Source organism: Grampus griseus, assembly GCF_964374135.1.
Source record: "Grampus griseus genome assembly, chromosome: 16".
Taxonomy (NCBI): domain Eukaryota; kingdom Metazoa; phylum Chordata; class Mammalia; order Artiodactyla; family Delphinidae; genus Grampus; species Grampus griseus.
This window is the reverse complement of record NC_139010.1, coordinates 24,801,737-24,821,368: the sequence shown is the minus strand read 5'-3', so window position 1 is coordinate 24,821,368 and position 19,632 is coordinate 24,801,737. Positions and strand designations below refer to the sequence as shown.

Sequence of the window (19,632 nt, the reverse complement as noted above, 5' to 3'; positions counted from 1 at the left end):
GCACCACCTTCTGGAGGGCAAGTGACATTCGTACAGGCCCGAAAAAAAGGTCATGCCCTTGGATGAAATTTAACCCCATCTTTGGGAATCCAGGCCAGAGGTCAGCAAACTTTTATTTCTATAAAAGGCCAGACAGTAAATTTTCTAGGCTTGTGGGCTACACGATCTGCCTTGCAACAGCTGGACTCTGCCACGGCAACATAAGAGAGCCAGAGACGGTACATAAATGGATGGGCAAGACCTCGTTCCAACAAAACTTATTTATCAAAACAGGTGGTGGGTTGGATTTGGCCCGTGGGCCATCGTCTGTCAACCCCTAATCTAGACCTTATAAGGGGAAAAATCCTAAATACACAAAAGCCTCATCTTCACGAAGTAGTTCCATGCGAAGTGCTTACTTTGACCCCACTGCGCAACTAGAGGGGGCCTGAGGATCACAGCAGGTGACGGCCAGGAGGAACACCTGCTCTGCCAGGCGCCCTTCTGAGGCCTTATGACCTGAGCTCACCTAATCCTCACAACAACCCTATGGGGTAGTTATTGTGAGTGGCCTCGTTTTACGAGTGGGGAAACTGAGGCACAGAGCAGTGAAGCAGGTTGCCCAGGTCCACACGCCTCTAGGTGGCAGAGCCAGGAACAGAAAGAACTCAGGCAATCGGGCCAGAGCTCTGCTCCTGACCTATCGGGCCAATGATGGCTGAGCCTCGCGATGGCTTTGGTTCCACAGCCATAAAACTCAACAACGATAAGCAGGTATGACATGGAAGAGACGGGGTTACATGAAATAAGCAGGACATAGACGTGCCCTAGGCAACCTACAAAAGAACATCAGAGATATGACAACTGAAGGAAGGCAGCCAAAATGCTCACGGCAGCTGGGCTTGGACGACAGGCAGTTTTATTCCTTCTCTAATTCCTCAGTCTTCTGTGATATAATATTGCTTTTAAAACACTTTTCTAAGCGTTAAAGAAGAAAAGGACTCTGCGGGCTTTAGATTCTTTCCATGCGCTGTGTGCGAACAAGCCAACCTCCTCTCCCCAGAGCACAGGGACAGGCCCGCTGAGACAGCCCAGAGCCCGTCACTCTTGCAGAATCAGCGGCTGGACCAAACCTTGGCCTTCCCAAAGAACAGCGAGGGTTTTTATTTGCAGGGGGAGCCGGGAGCAGCCTGGGAAGTATCTGGAGCCAGAGGCCCCCAGCACCTTGCCAGCAGCCCCTTCCTCCATCCTGTTTATTCTGCAGCAAGGGGTCCTGGTCAGGGAAAGTAAACTTCCTCTCTTCCTGCAGGCCCAGCTCCCCATCTCCCCTTCCTCTGAAAACTGCTCTGCTCATGGGAGAAGCAGCAATTAGGAAAAGCCAGTCTGAAGGGGGCCAGTCAACAGGCCCAACCAAACAAGGCTGCCGGGCTCAGGCAAAAGCAGCGGCTCTCAGTGCCTCACCTGAGCCGGGGTCTCCGGCGGGCTGCCTTCCAGCTCCCTCCGGTGTTCCAAGACTACTTCCTTCAGGTCGTGCAACTCTGCACAGGCGGTGATGGCTCTGTCCACCTGGTGCCAGAGACCAGGGCAGGGAAGAGGGGACGGCAGCAGGGATGGAGCAGGGCCATGGAAAGATGGCAAGAGGTAGAAGAGAAGAGAGGGGGAAAGAGAATGACTGGCCGGGAAGGGAAGGAGCGGGCAGGGGAGGAAGACGCCCCCCAGTGAGGGGAGCGAGTGCCCCTCCACGGCCCCGCCCCCAACTCCTTGCCCAGCCCCCTCGCTCACCTCCTCCACCATCCTCCTCCCCTGGGGCACCACGTGGAGAAAGCTCTGGACCACCTGGAGCTGCTCCATGGGCAGTGGCTTGGTCTTCGTAGGGGCAGCCCTGACAGGGAGGGGCAGTACCCTCATCAGCGCTCCCACAGGCCTGGAGGACGCCCCGCTGTCGACACCCTCCCGTTCACCTGGCCGATGAGAGGCACCGGACTACATGCTCCAAGTTTTCCTTCCAAATCAGTTGGGGAGACAAGAGGCGTTTGTTCCACTGGGGAAACTGGGGCCCAGAAAGGCCAAGGGACTTTCTCCAGGTCAGCCAGTGAAGTCTGCAGCAAACTGGGAAGTGAACCCCAGCTGCCCAACTTCCAGCTGTAGCTCTGGGCTTCTGATGTGTCCCCGGCAACGTGGCGCAGCCCTGCCCTCCCCTCTCCTTATCCCCACAGTCCCCTGGGGCACTGGGTCCCACGAGCCACTCACTCCGGCCTCAAGGCAGTCCCACTGTGGTGAAGCAGGATGAGGGTGCCCAGAACCATGCCCAGGTTGGTCCTGCCCACGCCCGTCTGGCAGCTGAAGAGGAGAGCAGGGGGAGGGCCGTGGGCCTCTCGGAGCAGCAGCAGGCTGGGGGTCTCCTGGGGAGGGGCCACGGAGAGCAGGTAACAGTGGGACCAGAAGGCCCGCGGCTGAGGACCAAATTGGGGCTGGGGGATCGTGACATGGGCCGCCCAGCCCCACGGCCCGATCTGCTCCACCTGCCCCAGGAGCACAGGCCCTGCCTCCTTCCCAGGGCCCTAGAGCTAAGAACTACTCAGAGGGGACAGGGCCACAGTTACTCTGCTGTGAGAGGCAAATTATATAAGGTGACCTCCCAAGGGGGTTGGGACAGAAACACCGGTACTCAGGAGATATCAGCTGAAGCCTGGAAGGTAAGAATTTTTAGTTCCGATATAGAAATGAGGAACTTGAGGCCTAGAAGTTAGGAGATCTGTCCAGGATCACACAGCAAGTTAGCAGCCAAGCCACAGCCAGAGTCCAGTCCTCCAGACGGTCAGTGCTGGGCTCTGTCATTAGAGAATGTACAAATACACACCCACACCAGACACACACACAGCCCACACACTCACACCCTCAGCCTTCCTCCAGAAGCCACACCCACCAGGGCATCTCCATGGAGACGGGGCCTTGACACAGACCCACTCTCCAAGCACCTGCCCACCCTCCATGCTCCCAGCACCCCTCTTGCCCCCACTTACCCGGAGGATACTGATAAAGGCATCAAACTGGGCTTCCAGGGGAGCTCCTTGCTCTGGCAGGGGCAGACGGTGGTACCTGCCGGGTGAGGGGGAGCGGCCCATCAGGCAGGCCACACACGCCGGACATCCCCTCACCCCCATATTCCCATGGGAGACACAGGCGTGGGGAACTCAGCCCAACCTGCAGATGGTAAGACTGAGGCCGCAGCTGGAGAGCAGGCCCAGAGAGCACCCACACCCGGCACACTGGGGGCCTGTGCAGGCCCTCGGTACCTGTAGGTGGGCCGCAGGAAGAGGGGCCGCTTGTACACCTCCTGGGTCACGTGCACATCGTCCTCGCCCTTGACGGCCACGGCGTGGGGCTCCCCCCGCAGGTCTTCGGTGTTGTGGTACACGTAGTACTTGTTCTCGCTCAGCTGGGCGAAGTCGTGGATCTAGAGGAGGTAGGGGGTCAGAGGGCCATGATGGACATTCCTGGCTGAGCTCTGGAGTGCCTAGGCCACACCGAGGCCATGGACAGGCTGCTTTCCCTCCAGGGAGAACTACACACCAGAGGTCCTCTCTGTGCCCTGGGAGCCCTGACGGGACCAGGGTGGCCGCTGGCCCGAGGGCAGCCACCCATGCCTGAGTTGACATGGCCCACACTGGGGCCAGGCTGGAAGGGCTTGGCCCGGTGGGCAGCAGGAATTGGCTAAACCGCCAGACTGAAGGACAGGAGGAAGCTCGGTCAGCTGGGAGCTAGAGGGGAGAAAGCCTGAGCTGCGGCCTCCGTTCCTGCCCGGGATGTCCCAGGGAGGTAGGGGACGCCATGACCCCCACACACTCTTTACACACCTCTGGGTGCCTCAACAGCCTCAGAGACCCTGACAAACCTCCCAGCTGTGAAGGAGGAGGACAGAGGAACCTCAGAAAGAGGCGCATGGAGAGAAGTGACCCAGCCCAGGCCTCACAGCTCACAGGAGGCTGAACTTGTCCTGGGGCTTTCAGTCTAGTGCTCTTTCCCCTCCACCAGACCCTTTTCTAAATAATGGTGCTGAGTTTGGAGGAGAAAAGCAGGGTGGGAAAGGGGCAGAGGCAAGCAGAGCCGAGAAGAGAAGTCCTTCCCCAGGCTGCCCGGGGCCAGTGTTGCAGCAGCCATTCACCCAAGCAGGGCAGAAAAGTGAGCGAGTGTGTACCAGTGAGAGCAAAGCGGGGCTGGGCTCAACCCAGCTGTCCAAGGCCTACCGGGGGGCGGCCTCCCACCCACACCGCTGGCCCTCACCTCCTTCCGGATGGCCAGCTCCAAGCGCTCCACCTGGACCCCGGGTCCGAGGCCCTGGAGGTTCTCGTGAAGACTCTGCTTGTCTCGAGGCGTGTAGGGCACAAAGTCCTCATCAGCACGCAGAAACAGCACGGGCTCCTCCCGCACACAGAAGATGACGCACTCCTGCCGGGAACCCAAGAAGGAGGGAAGCGTCACCGCTCCCCCACCTCGGGGCCTCCAAGCTAGCCGCTCCCCCTCATCCCGGGCCCATCATCCCACTCTGCCCCTGCAACCTGAATCCTACCCCAGAAGCAAAGCTCAGTCCCAAGGCCACCGGCTCCTGACCTCCCTCCTCTCAGGGCCAAGAGCCCTTGATCTGAATCTTGTGGTGTTAACTCCTGCCCTGGATTAACGTTATCAGTGAATACATCTTTCTCCCTTTGTGGACTACAGGCTCCTTGCGGGCAGAATCATGTCCTTGTCATTTTCGTGTCCCCACAATTCCTAGCGCAGAGCCCTAGGTAAATCAAGTGCTTGATAAACATCAGCTGAAGAAGTGAATGCCCACCACCACCATGTAATCATGCATTCACTGAGCACCGTACAGACAGAGGGAGATGTGTGGGCAGGCCCCGCCCTGCAGAACTTGCTGGGAAGGTGGGATCCGTGCTCAGCTAACACCCCCTCCCCACTCTGGTTCACTAAGGACTCTCCATCTTAACCCAGGTCAAATCACACTCGGCTGCCCGCCATAAGCCTGCAATCACAGTGGACACTCATCCTCTGTCCTGGAGACACTCAAAACCCCACCTCCACATCAGGCAGGAGAGAGGAGGCATGTAAAGCAGGCGCGTGGAGTCCAGGGGTCTAGGTTTGTGTCTTGGGACACCACTCAGGGGCTGTGTCACTTATCCTCTCTGGGCCTCAGTTTCCTCCTCTGTAAAATGGGTGAATAACTGCCTCATAGGATTGACATGAGGACGTAAGTGTTAGCTGTGATCATCATCCTGTACGGTGTATAAGGGGCTTCTGACCTTGGGGCTCCCATGTCCACACAGGACAGTGCAATAAACATTCACCCAGAATTTCCCAGTCACGCTGACCACAGTGACCATAATGGCACTGCAGGCCTGGCAGGGCCTGGTCCTGGTCACCAGTCACCCTCCTTATGATACGGCCAGGCCCCTCCAGAGCCTCTGAAGTTGCCCCTCCTGGAACCCGTTTCCCCAGATTTGGGGGCTAGCCCCTGCATGGGAAATGGCCATGCTTACCCTGTGTCCGTCCTTCTGGAGTTTCTGAAGAACCCGCCTGAATCCTGAGAGGCTGGGCTGCCCCATGCCGAACACGGTGAGCCCGCCCCGCACCTGCCGGAAGTTGGGGGCCCCACAGCTCTGCAAAGTGCCCAGCACGTCCATCTTCTCTGCAACATCCCGCACCAGGAAGTAGCGGCCCTGGCAGGGGGAGAGCCACAGGGGGGTCACTCAGATGACTCTGGGACGTCTTCTACAAACAGGGCTCTGTCCCAGGCCCCAGGGGATGGGGAGCAGGGAGAGGGGGTGGGGGACATGGTCCTCAAGTTGTCTGCTGACTCGTGGAAAAAGCAGACAAAATACGTGACTATCCGTGATGCCAGGAGGAGTGTCGTACAGTGTGGGAAAAGGAAAGGCAACTCCTCCTGAGGGGGAATCCAAAAAGGCTTCATGCAGGAAGTGGCATCTGAGCCTGGCCTTGAAGAAGGAGAGCAGGGAGAGGTACTCCAGGGACATGAAACAGAAGACCAAAGCTGCCTCTAGGATGGGCCTGCAGCTCCCCGGGCACACAGCAAACATCTCTCATACCCAGAGGAAGCTCATGGAAAAGGGGCTCGAGTAGGGAGTCACAGCTGGGGCACCAAGAATCAACCAGGAGAGAACTGCTAGCCACTTCCTAGAGGCCTGCGGCTCTGGGAATGGGCAGGTTTCTCCCCTCCCCAGCTGGGGAGGCAGTGACTACAGAGAAAAGAGGAAAACACTACTCAGGGATCAGGTGAAAGCAGGAGGAACCAGAAGACACATTCCTGGGCAAAAAGGAACCATGAGGTCATCTCATCCACCTGTTCACCCATCTACCCGTCCACTGCCACCTCCTACCCGGACCCTTTTTCAACAAATACAGTTTAATCATCATGATTATCATTCATTCATTCATTCATTCATTCACTATTTATTGAGCACCTACATTATACCCAAGCACTGTTCTAGGGCCTGGGGCTACAGCAGTGAACAAGACACATGAAAAGTCATCTGCCCTTGTAGACTTTACTTTCCAGGGGATATTTAAGGCAAAAAAAAAAAAAAGATACAAAGACAGATAGATAGATGTACATGTACATCTACATCTCTCTACATTCCAGAGCAGTTCTGAAACTTCAAAAGAGAATGGGATGGAGAGCCTGCAGGGAGCCGTCTGGGGTCCCAGGTCCTTCAGGCCCCCTTCTCTGTTCTCCCTGGTGCTCTGAGAGAGAGGTGTGGGCAGGCTGGGGGCCAGGCAGGGGACAGATGGGGACAGAAGAGCAGGGGGCTCCACAGGGCAGGAGGAACAGGGCCCAGGAAACCAGGGGGTGAGAGGAAGTGGGATCAGGACCCCAGAGGGTGGGGTGAGGCAGTGAAGCAGAGAAGGGGGACAGTGTGGAAAGCAGGAGGAGATTAGGGAGGGAGCCTGTGAGGAAGGAGGGCAAGAGGGTAGGAGAGGCTGCAAGGCGGAGAGAGGGACAGGCCCAACCTCACCTGCACCAGGTAGTGCTCTGGGGTGGCATCTGAGAGCCGGCCCAGCGTGTAATGGGCTTTGAGCAGCTCATCGTGGATCTGGAACTCCTCCTTGCAGTTGTACCTGCCAGGGGCAGAATGGAGACTGAGTCAGGCAACCTCCGCAGCCAGTATCCACTCCACCCTCATCAGGCCTACGGCAGGGCCACCCCGTCCCACCCACGCATTTATGATAGAGGCTGCCCACTGTCCCCCAATAGCCACTCTCTCCTTCTTCCTCAGCAATAGTACCCTGGAATTGTGACTGGGACATCCAGCTGAAGACTACATGTCCCAGCCTCCCTTGCAGCTAGTGTGATCATGTGATTCAGTTTGGGCCAATGGGATGTGAGGAGAAGTGATGTGTGCAACTTCTGGGCCGTCCCCTTAAAGAGAAGATGTGTGCCCTCTACCCTTCCCTCCTTCTCCCTGTCTAGCATCCAGAAATGATGGCAGGAAGCAGATGCTGATGATGGTGGGGCAACAAGAGAAGAGGAGCCTGACTGATCATGGAGCAGCCACGTCAGCCTGGAGCACCTCCTGGACTTTTGTGTAGACAGAAGCTTCTGTCTTGTTTAAGGCCTCCTTAAACAAGGCTTAACAAGGACCATCCCAGATGGTCCCTCCATCAGATTGTCTCTGAGAACAACCCCACACTGACAACCCCCTAGCACAGTGCAGTGGTTCAGGACCCAGGCTTTGGGGCCACGTGGCCTGGGTATGACTCCAACTCCACCGCTCAGTAACTCCATGGCTTTGGGATTACTTGCTCTATAGCTCCGTTTCCAGTAATTGCAACCTCCTAAGGGCTGCTGTGAGAAGACAATGCGCTAAAGAAGTAAGTGCTTAGCCCAGTGCCTCGAAGACTGTGATCATTTAGTAATCTAACTACAATTATTAGCAGTAGTTCTGCCTCCACACAGGGCCATTTCAAACAAAACCCACAGCTTTCTGTAGATGCTAAACCAGGCGGAGCGCTGTGCACTCAAGACCCAACAAGGTTCTGTGCTGATTATAGCAATGAATAAGACACAGCCTCCCAGAGCTCATGATCTGGGGTCTGAGCCTCTTTACAAAAGGAAAGGCAGGGTGGGGGAATGACTGGGGTGGGGAGCACTAGACAGGAGTCCAGAGACCTGGGCTCCCTCGGCCAGCTCTGCCTCCATCACACGGGACCCGTGGCGAGCAAACCCTTCTGCCTCCCGAGACTCAGTTTCTGTGTCAGGATCAGTTTTCACATCTGATCTAATAGCTATCAGATCAGGGGTGAGCAAACCTTTCCTATAAAGGACCAGACAGTAAATACTTTAGGCTTTGTGGGCCACGCAGTCAGCTGCAACTACTCAACTCTGCCGTTGCAGCCTTAAGCGTCTGCTGACAATATGCAAATGAGCGGGAGTGGCAGTGTCCCAAGGAACACTTATTGAACTCTTATTTACCGAAACAGGAGATGGGCCTGAAGGATATGGTTTGCCAGCGGCTGTACTGGATGATCTTCTAAGGTCCCTTGAACCTCAAACAAGCTACAACCCAAGGATCACTGGGTCACGGCTGGCTCCAGGGAGCACACAGTCTCACTACAGAGGAGTTTTGCAGCAGACCGGTGACTGTCCTGAGCCACACCACACTTAAATATTTTGAATGTCATCCCCACATATCCTGATAAGGAAACTGAGGCCCCAAGAGGGAAAAGTATCTGCCCACGGTCACAGAGCAGGACAGAGGCAGAGCCAGGCCCAGGACACGAGGTTCCAACACTGTGCTCAAGACCCGAACCTAGTTTTGTCATCTGCTAGTCAAAAGACTATATATCAAGTCCCTTTTTTCTTTTTTTAATAAATTTCTTTTCTTTTTTTTTATTGCTGGCTGTGTTGGGTCTTCATTGCTTCGTGCAGACTTTCTCTCCTTGTGGCGAGCGGGGGGCTGCTCTTCGTTGTGGTCCGCGGGCTTCTCACTGCGGTGGCTTCTCTTGTTATGGAGCACAAGCTCCAGGCACGCGGGCTTCAGTAGTTGTGGCACATGGGCTTCAGTACTTGTGGCTCGTGGGCTCTAGAGCGCAGGCTCAGTAGCTGTGGCGCACGGGCTTAGTTGCTCCGCGGCATGTGGGATCTTGCCGGACCAGGACTCGAACCCATGTCCCCTGCATTGGCAGGCAGATTCTTAACCACTGAGCCACCAGGAAAGCCCTCAAGTCCCTTTTATTTAACATCTCTTTTCCTCCCCTTATCATGAGCACAGTAACGTATTATGACTACAATTTTCCTGTCAGGCCCCAAAGGCAACAGGCCGGATTTATCATTCCCACTCCTCAGGTTTCCTTATACAGAAGGCCCCATCTGCAAACTCTCTGCCAAACATCTCTGTGTGGAACACATTTAATTCTTAGCTCATCATGTCCCACTTCCTCCATCCTGGAGGGGTCCAGAGACAGGGAAGCTCGGTGGGCAGATATGATGTAAGACAAGGCTTCCTGACTCACCAGGAGACGCATCCAATGCCCCTTCTGTCTCCCTGGCCTCAGGCTCCCAGCACCCACTCCTTCCCTGGGCCCACATGACGCATGCAGTGTGTCCAGGTCTCTCAAAATATGGGGCCAGAACAAACCCTCAGCCCCCTCTGGGAATGTCCTTGAAGGGCCTAATTAGGAGAGTTGACCAACAGCTTCCAGCTTTTTCAGCCCAAGGCCCTTTAATGGCCCGGTGTTAACCTCAGTTTCGAACCATAATTACAGGTTGTGGGGGGTGAAAAAAATCGACATTTTATGCATCTAAGAATATAAACTTCCTTTGAAAACATCAGCCAAAAATTACTCTCAAAAGGGTGTCCCCCCTCCCCCAGCCACTCTTCCCTCTCCACACTACCCGGCACCGTGACATGGCAAGTAATATGGGCTAAGAGACCCGCGACAGACGCTGGCTCTGCCACCCACTTCCTGTGTGACTCCAGACAAACTGCTTAACCTCTCTGGGCCTCAGTATCTTCATCTACGAAAGCAGTTTGGAGACTCTGAAGCGCTGTATGCCACCACCCCTCCAGGCAGCTCCCCCCAGACATGTCTTCCGGGGACACGGTCACACTCGTCCTGCCACTCACGTGATCACGACGGGGGCCACCTTGTTGGGGATGATGGACTTGGCCTTACTGTTGTGCAAGCCCGTGGTCTGGAAGGAGTGGACAGTGAGTGAGTGCCGACCATCCATCGTGCCACCGTTCTGGAGGCCCTCAAAGGGGGCGCTGGCTGAGACTGTCTGCTGGGCTGTGCTGGCCGTTGTACCCATAGTCTGCCGGCAGCCTCAGGACCCAAGACCTGTGGGGTAAGAGGTCAAGGAGGGGGTAGGAAAAGCCACAGCAGGAAGGGACCCAGCCCACCCGCCATCCCTACCCTGTGAACAGATACACAGTCTGAGGCCCATGAGAGGGCCAGCTCACCCTGCAGCTGGAGACACAGGGTGAGTTTGCTGCCTCCAAGCCGGTGCCCAGCAAAGCACACGTTCGCGGAGCACCTACTGTGTGCCTGGCCCCCTGCTGCTGCCTTGGGGGAGTTATGGACATGGGGAGTCAAGAAGATGTAGCCCCCTGACCCCTTACAGCTTATACTCCCCTAGTGAAGATAAGACAGTTAGGAAGGGGTTAACCATCCCCATCAGGGCAGGACCTAGGGCTCCAAGTAACTGAGTCAGGCCACGTGGAGGCCACGCCCTCTAGACTGGGAGAGGGAGGAGGCCTTCACCAGAGGGAGAACCAGAACCAGAACCAGAACCAGAACCAGAGGCAGAGGGAAGTCTGGAGACAGATTTGAAGGATTTGGATGGGAACAGGACGCAGGAGGATATTCTAGTCGTGAATGTCACAAAACGAGGCCAGGGAAGTCCAGATTGGGTGAGTTCTCAGAAGATCAAGGGTTCAACAAAAGCACCAGGCCCCTGAACTCTCCATCAATAACCTCAACACCATCAACATCGCAACAGCCGAAGCTTTTGCCCAACATCCGGCATGCCAGGCATCCTCGTGGACCCCCAATTCCCCTCACAGGGCTCTCTCCTAGGGAAATGTTGATAGTTAAGGATGCACATAACTGAGTGGGCTACAAGGGTGTTTTGTTGATCGCAATGTTACTTATAGTAACAAAACACTGGAAACAGCCTGCAACGGGATCTGCTGAATAAATTACGGGGTATCTCTAAGGTGGAATGTTAAACAGCCTTAAAAATACCTTATTGACTGCTGTGGAAAGATATCTAGGAACCAGGAATGGAAGGAGCAGGCTGCAAAGCAAGTACAGGCTATAATCTAATTTTAATGCATGAACATGTAGCAGGAGAAAAATCCGGGAGGAGGCACATGAAGATGCTAACCGAGTCAACACCTGGTGATGAGATCATAGACAATTTTTATTTTCTCCTTTTTCCTTATCTGCGTTTTCTGATTTTTCTCCTCTGAACACTGGGTAATAACATCTATTTAAAACAAATAAAAAGAATGGCTGGGGAAGCAGGCCAGGAGAGCTGCTAAGAGCTGGTAGAGGGTGTGGGGAGGACTGGCTCAGGCGTCCAAGAACCAGGCCCGCTGGGAAGGGAAGGGGCTGGGAATTCCACACAGACCCAAGAGAGGGGGCGACAGACATGGGAGACAGAGGCTCAAAGAACTTTCTGAGAGCCCAGCAGCAGCTGGCCCCATGTGGCGCTGACGGACCAGGATCTGGAGGGGGAGGGAGAGACCTGCCCGGCCAGCCCGCACCCCCGACCCGCACCCTGAGATACTTCCCCTCTGAGAACACAGAGGCCATAAGCAGACTTTAGAACCTGACGACTCCCCTCCGCTCCCCAAGCTGCCCTCAGTCTGGCATGGGCTGTCCCCCCTCAGGCAGCGGGGACTACCTGTCCCCCACCATCCATGCTCCGCCCATGCCCTCTCATAAGCAGCAGCGGCACCTCAGGCAGTGGATGGTGGGGTCAGGGGTCAGCATGAAACCGGAGCAGCAGGTCAGTCTGAAGGCTGAGCTCACTGCGCCCTCTCCCCTCCCAGATCCCGAGTCAGAGCTCCTGGTCCCAAGGTGGGCGCTCCCAGGGCCTCCCCCGGCTGTGCCCTCAGGCTCTGCCTTCCCAGAGCCACCTAGACAGAATGGCTACTCATTCCATCCCTCCCAGCACGCCAAACCACCCCCTCTCCCTCTGCAGTCTGGAAAGGGTTCCCCACCTCTCTCCCGCCCAGCCGTGTCACGCTTGACAACTCCCAGCAGCTGTGTGACAGCTCTGCTAACACGCTAACCGAATGTTTTTGTAAGAGCCTCATCATGACTCTCCACACCCAGTCCAATCTCTCACTTTCTTTTTTTTTCTTCTTGGTAGAAGGTGGAAGGAATGAGCCTCTGTTTCCAAACAGAAACAGAGGCGCTCAGAGCGGGTGAGGGGCTCCACAGTGGACCCCCAGCTGACCATCAGCAGAGCCAGAACCTTCTCTCCGCTTCGCCTGCCACAGCAGGCCCCCAACATGGCCCACCAACTTTCCCTAGACCCCTCTTCAGCAGCCTGGGCCAAGGAGGCATGGGTGGGAACAGCCTCCTCCAAGAACAGGACTCGGGAGGCTGTCCCAAAGGAGGGAGTGACGGACAGGACATGGGAAGGGCCTGCAGGAGGCAACAGCTGGCTACAGCTGCCAGGCCAAGGCCGGGCCCTGCTCCCACGGGGCTGGGCCAGGCCTGGCACCTCCATCTCGCCTGCCCCTCGCCTCCCCCAAAGCTCCAGCTCCTGCCTTCTTCCTCTCTCGAGGGCTCCACAGGCGGTGACAGGCCCCAGCCGGTCCCTATAAGGACAGCCTGGAGACAATACAGATGTGCACAGCTGCAGGCTTGGGGGAAAGACCGTATCGTCTGAAAGTTGACCTGTCTCCAAAATGTCTAGAGGAGGGGGAAACCCTGGGATTCCCAGGCTTCTCACTCTGCAACTCTCCCCCTGAAGCCTCTCCACCCCACCTAGAGTGAGCCTCGCCAGCAAAGGACCCTTCATCCTGTTAGCCACATGCTGTGGGGCCTTGGGCACCTTACTTCTCCCGTCTGGGCTTAGCAGCCCCAGCCACAGAGTGACGGCAAAGGATGGAACAGTCGGAAGGCCCCTTCCACATGGATCTGGCTCCTAAGATTGGCAGTCCTAGTGGTGATACCACTGCTGTCCACTGCCAGGGCCAGGGGTCAGCAAGGGCACACATGTAGGTGGGATCCCTAGTGCTCAAACCTCCACTGGGGGGAGAATCGGGGTAGACTAGGATGAGGCTAGATAGTAAGATGGGGGGGGAGGTGTCTATGAGCCTGGATGGTTTTGCAAACAATTAGGCCTTATTTTCCTAACTTCTAACTAAAAGCTATCATCTCCTTAACCACAAGTGAAGACCACTCCTGCTGTGTCGCAAAGCCCAGGACATACTCACCACTAAGCTCAGAGACGTGTTCACATCACACAGCAGCCGTGCAGGTATCTGGAAACGTGGCTTGCGCTCATCGCTCCCTTCACACCACTGTAATTATCAGACCTGGGTCCCCTGCCCCCCAGGTCTCGGGTGACAGGACCGGCCAACGCTGGGCAACTCTGCGCCTCGTGGTCTTGATCCCCCAGAGCGGGACCCAGATTCTCACAACCGCCTTTCACTCAACAAGCGTGGAGAATGTGACGATCCCAGCGAGAAGTCCAGCCTCACCTTACGAAGCCAGCTGGAAAGAAGCTGCCGTGCCATTTGCAAAACGGGGTTCTCCACACTTGGGACCATCGAACCAATCGCAAATGCCTGCATGTCCATCATGCTGGCCACATGCCCTCAAAGGCACACCCCAGATGAATGTCCCCATCAAAGCCAAGCGACAGCAGCCTTGACGCTGGTGTGTCTTTAAAAAAATAAAATTTAACCTTAACTCACCTAATGGATTATCTTGTTAACGCAAGAGTATCTAAGGACACGTATTACTACATCACAAGTTTGTGTTTTAGTATTTTGATAGCACTCTCAATAAAATTTACTCCCTCTGTAATCCCAACTATTTAATTTGTGCATTTAAAAACATCATTCCGAGAAGGGATCTGGGAGCTTCTGCCATTCTGCTACAGGGGCTCTTGGCAAATAAAAAAGGGAACCAAAGCCCCACCAAATACAGGCCCCTTCCAAGTCTCTCCTTTGCCTCTGTTTGTTAACATTTCAAAGCACCTACTAAGTGCCAGGCACCATGCTGGGTGCTTTACAACATATGGTGCCCCCTACACACAACCCTATAAGGTTCAGGCCTCACTGTGTCCATTTCAGGTGAGGACAACTGGCCTTTGCTAAGTGGCAGCATAAGCTTGCCTCCCTGCCTCTTCACAGCTGACCCTGACAGCAAGAACACCCCACACACTCTTCTCTCCCTCTTGAACCTGCTTGACCGCCACTCAGGGACCTTAGGGACCCCCATCCACTCCATCCTCTGCCAGGGCACCCAGACACGACCTCCTAGAGGGGAAGAGAGACGCACAGTCTCCCATGCAGGGAGCGAGGACTGCAGACTCCATTTCACCCACAAAAGGCCTCAGTGACCAGCTAAGAAGCCACAGAATCATCTGGGCTGCAGTTACAACAGCATGTGAGAAAGTTCCACACATGAACATGCCACCCTCCTGCCTCTGGGCAATCACACAGCAGCCAGTCCCGAGAGAAAAGCAACCACCCTATGGAATCTTTCACAGAGAGGTGACCTCATTTCTCCAGGAAGAACCAAACTTCAGGAGCTGGAATCTTAGCTCCAAGTCATCAACTAACTGCCCGATGCTACAGCACAAACGTCCAGCTTGCCGGAGCAGTGAGCCTCTCGTCAATGGCTGTATTCAAGCCAAGGGGATGCTGCAGACAAGCATTCTGGGTCCTAGAGTGGGGATGACAGACAAGAGGTTCAACAGCTGACTCCTAAGGCCCTGGACCTAAACATCGCAGGAGCCCAAGTCCATTTCTTTTCAGATGATTCTTGGTAGAAGTGAGTGATGATTCCATCACCATGCTGGTGTCAGTTTCCCCATCTCTGATCCAAAGCTCACAGTCCCCCCTCTCCCATGTCTTCTGTCCTGGTCATGGAACAGCAGCCATGGCCTCCATCTTGTCAAACCCTATGGACTTGGAAACGATGAATGGTGGCTTTTCCAAAGCAGAGTCTGGTTCCTCCAACTGAAGCAGAAAGCTGGACATCTGCTCCTGACCCAGCCACCACCCTGCCCCATCCCCTTCTCCAGCCATTCCTGCCTGCCAGACCCTCTTGCAAAATCCCAAGTCCTGCCTTAGGGAATGCTGTGATCACAGGAACTTCCACAAATGGCCGTCACCAAGGCCCCCAAAAGCAGAGATTTGAAGCTGGCTACACCCCTGGAGGTCACCTAGTCCAACCTTCTCTTTCTACAGATGAGGAAACTGAGGTCCAGAGAGGGAAAGTGATGAGCTCCAAGTCATAAGGGAAGAGGTCATAAGGACGAAACTGGGACGCAGAGCTCCTGCCTCCCAACTCCACGCCCCCTGGCTGGGCCATGCTGACTCTGGCCTGAGGCAAGGGGAAGCTTTTGCTGAGAGCGCAGGAAGATTGATTTGAGCAGACATTGTACCGCTGGCCAAATCAGGGGGTGTTGGTCAAGTATGTGATTCCTATGCCTACCTTGGGTGAGCAGGAAGGGGAGAGTCTAAACAGGATGCCTGAGATAGCCAGTGACCCTGAGTGTTGACCCAGAGGGACGCCAGGAGGGCCAGTGGGTGGACCTCTGATTGCAAAGCATTTGACGTATATTATCTCATTTAATCCCGACCAAAAAAAGAGATGCCAACTCTTACAACTCAATATTAAGTTAACCAAAAATCCAATTTACAATGGCAAAAGATTTAAAGGTACATACGGATGCCAAATAAGCATATAAAAGATGTTCAGCATCTTATGTCATCAGCAAAATGCACTAGAACGACAATTTTGTCTTTCTCTTTCTGGCTGCACCGCGCAGCATATGGGATCTTAGTTCCCTGACCAGGGATTGAACCCGTACCCCCTGCAATAGAAGCACGGAGTCTTAATCACTAGACTGCCAGGAAAGTCCCATAGAATGACAAATTTTAAAAGACCAACAACATCAAGTGTTGGTAAGGTTGTGGAGGAACTGGAGACCCGGTGCTTACGTGTAACATCGCACAGCCACTTTGGAAGGCAGCTTTGTAGTTTCTTACAAATTTAAATACAATTACCATATGACTCAGCAATTCTACTCTCAGGCAACTAACTACCCAAGAGAAATGAAACCATGTCCAGAAAAAGGCTTGTACACAGCAGCATTATTCATTGTGGCCCCAAACTGAAATCAACTCACATGTCCATCAACTGGTGAACAGATGAAAACAATGTGAAAAACGTGCACATTTATACAATGAAATACTACTCGGCAATAAAAAAGGAACAAGTTACTGATATACACATGACATGGGATGAACCTCTGAAACATCACAGTAAGAGAAACAAGCAGGCCCCGGACACTTCAAACTGTATGGCTCCATTTGTATGACATCTGAGAAAAGGCAAAACTACAGGGGCAGAAAATAGATCAATGGCTGTCAGGGACAGGGAGTGGACCGCACAGGGGCTCGAGGGCACCTTTAGGGGACAGAATTGCTCTATGTATTGAATGTGGTGATTACACAACTACATACATTTGCCAGTGGTGAACCGTACACTTAAAATGGGTGAATTCTGGGCTTCCCTGGTGGCGCAGTGGTTGAGAGTCCCCCTGCCGATGCAGAGGACACGGGTTCGTGCCCCGATCCGGGAGGATCCCACATGTCGCAGAGCGGCTGGGCCCATGAGCCATGGCCGCTGAGTCTGTGCGTCCGGAGCTTGTGCTCCGCAACGTGAGAGGCCACAACAATGAGAGGCCCGCGTACCGCAAAAAAAAAAAAAAAAAAAAAAGGGTGAATTCTGTCGTATGAAGTTGGCCTAAATAAATCTGTTAAAAACAAAAGGAGCTCGCCCCCCTCATCACACCTTCCTCCTTAGCTCCACAACTCACCCACTGTGCAACCTCAGCCAAGCTACCTCTCTGGACTTCAGCTGCCACATCAATGAAATGGGGACAACAGGAGTACCTCCCCTGAGGGGTTGCTACGAAGGTTCAACAACACAGTTGACCCTTCAACAACACGGGTTAGGGGCGTTGACCCTCCGGGGAGTCTAAGATCCGTACCCGCAGTTCCATGTACCTGGATCCAACCAACCACAGATCATGCAGTAGCTGTCTATTGAAAAACAATCACGTATAAGTGGACCCGCACAGTTCAAACCTGTGTTGTTCAAGGGTCCACTGTGTAACTATAAAAGTCCTCAGAACAGGGCCTGATCAGTGAGTCCTCCTTAAAATTCAGCTGTTATCATGCACTGCAGAGGTGGGGGCAGGGATCAATCAGACTCTGGAGCTGGGCTGTGCGATACAGTAACCACCACTGCACTGGCTGCTGAGCCCGTGCAACGTGGCTGATCCACACTGGGGTGTGCTGCAAGTGTAAAACACACACTGGATTCAAAGACGTAGTACAAAACAAAGTGAAATATCTCATTAACAATTTATTATGTTGATTATATGTCAAAATGATCATATTTTGATATACTGGGATTAAATAATATGTGTTACTAAAATTAAGTTCACCCATTTCTTTTTTACTTTTTTATGTGGCCAGTTAAAATGACACGTGGTGAAACTAACACAACATTGCAAACCAACTATACTTCAATTAAAAAAAACACGTGGCTCACTTTATACAGGCATCCCCCATTTTTTGAAAGTTCGCTTTATGCCACTTTGCTTTTATGAAAGACCTACATTAGTAACTGTTTCTGCTAACCAAGAGAAATCTGAAGAGGATTTTGCTTTTACCACAAAAAAAAAAAGGGGGGGAAAAAAAACTAGTGTTGAGCGTTTGTTTTGCAGGAGCCGTTACAGGGGCCACGCACCCCTCGCCAAGCTCCTTCCCAGGAACCACTCTCAACATCTCAGCAGCAAGCCCAGAGGCTTGAACCGCGTCGGTGAGCATCTGTGCTTTATCCAACTTATTTTGTGCATTGTTAGCAAGTGCACTTGTCCTAAGGTAACCGTTTCTCCACTGGATGCCATTTCAGCTAACAGCTTCCCCAGGAATGCTCTACCTTCGGATAGCGGGGAGACCTGTACTCCTGTCAGACGGTGATGCTGAGTCTCAAGTCCTCCGTGGTCCTTGAGGGCCGCTCTCGGCAGCTCAGGGTCCTCAGAGCTGAGCCCAATGCCTGCTGCAGGCAAGAACTTAAAACCCTCTGTTTGAGGAGTGAGGAGACCCCAGGAAGGCAGTGGCAGCATTTCCATTTAACAGATAGAAAGTGAGAACTCCCCAACACCCTCACACCTAGCTGGGGGATCCAGTGGTTTCATGGACTCTGGGGCCGAAATCTGGCTGATCCCGATCTTCTCATCTCTACCACGTATTAGTCCTGTGGCACATGCTTAACTTCTCTGAGTCTCGGTTTCCCCAACTATAAACTGGGGACCATAAATCTACCTTCCTAATTGGATCGTACAGGAATGAAACAAGTGAATGTGTGTTTAAGGCAACACCCACCCAGCCCAAACACAGCGAGGGCGCGACTCACCAGCAGCCCTTCATATCCCCCCAGGCCCCACTCTGCCTGCACTCTCTCCCCACCTTCTCCACATCCCCCCCCTGCAACCACGGACTGGTACCAGATCTAAACCTCCCAGACACTCCCAGGCCAGGGCCAGGGCCGTGCCCAGACACTGCCTATAAAAGGAATGGTCTGAGGGAATAAGTGGGCTCAGCAATCCCCTGGCTCTCATCCCGGGCAAACAACAGGGCCGAGTGGGGCTGGGCCGCAGCAGCTGTCCTACTGTAGTAACACAGAATTCCAAGTCCCTCCGTTTCACTCTGCCCGGTGAGCCACCTAGGGAGATTTCCGTCTGCTTCTGGTCTTAATCAAGAACCAAGAGAGCCTAGCTCTGCTCTGGGGCCTTGGGCAAGTCCTCTGCCTGCTATGAAAGCCCACCCACAGATGAACGGGTTCGCACCCCTAGTCGGTCCAACTGCTCTGCCACCACTGGTCACTGGCCCCTGCCTAGAGTGACTGCAGCAGCCTCCAGGAGTCTCTCTCCTTCCCTCCAGAAGGATGGATGACCCCTGCAATCCATCCTCCATGCAGCAGCCAGAAGCATCTCTGAAGTCCTAAATCACATCGCTGGCCCTGCTTAGTTGTTTCCTCTTCTGCAAAGTGGAAGCCATAAACCCTGTCTCGCCTCCCTCGAGGGCTGTTGTCAGTTGCAGAGACGGAAAAACCACAAAGACACAAAAAGCCCCACCAGGCTGTAGGAATGGAAGGATTATAACGGGAACACGGACGATCACGGGCAGAGGGCACTCAGGTGGAGGTCATGTCATTTCCTTCCATCACACTGTAACATGCAAACCCCTCAGCCCAGCGGACAGGCCCCCACCCCTCCCTTTGCTATGATGCCCCAGCCACTGGCCACGTCCTCCTCCTCCTTCCAACGCCCCAGACCCTCTCCTACTCATGAAAGCTTCTTACCCA

The 19,632-nt window shown here is 54.2% G+C and overlaps 1 protein-coding gene across 3 annotated transcripts in view; it reads right to left on the bottom strand.

Annotated features, from left to right (window-relative positions):
- PALD1 (phosphatase domain containing paladin 1) overlaps nucleotides 1-19,632 on the bottom strand; it is an 89,237-nt gene that overhangs the window by 41,334 nt on the left and 28,271 nt on the right. For all 3 annotated transcript variants that reach the window (XM_082673747.1, XM_082673745.1, XM_082673746.1), the window contains exons 2-10: nucleotides 10,122-10,335; nucleotides 7,011-7,113; nucleotides 5,517-5,696; nucleotides 4,264-4,428; nucleotides 3,276-3,436; nucleotides 3,003-3,078; nucleotides 2,230-2,381; nucleotides 1,762-1,861; nucleotides 1,441-1,545 (exon numbers count right to left, since the gene is read on the bottom strand). In XM_082673747.1, the coding sequence (XP_082529873.1) occupies nucleotides 1,441-1,545; nucleotides 1,762-1,861; nucleotides 2,230-2,381; nucleotides 3,003-3,078; nucleotides 3,276-3,436; nucleotides 4,264-4,428; nucleotides 5,517-5,696; nucleotides 7,011-7,113; nucleotides 10,122-10,306 (1,227 nt within the window). In that variant the 5' untranslated portion in view covers nucleotides 10,307-10,335. The remainder of the gene's footprint in view (nucleotides 1-1,440; nucleotides 1,546-1,761; nucleotides 1,862-2,229; nucleotides 2,382-3,002; nucleotides 3,079-3,275; nucleotides 3,437-4,263; nucleotides 4,429-5,516; nucleotides 5,697-7,010; nucleotides 7,114-10,121; nucleotides 10,336-19,632) is intronic.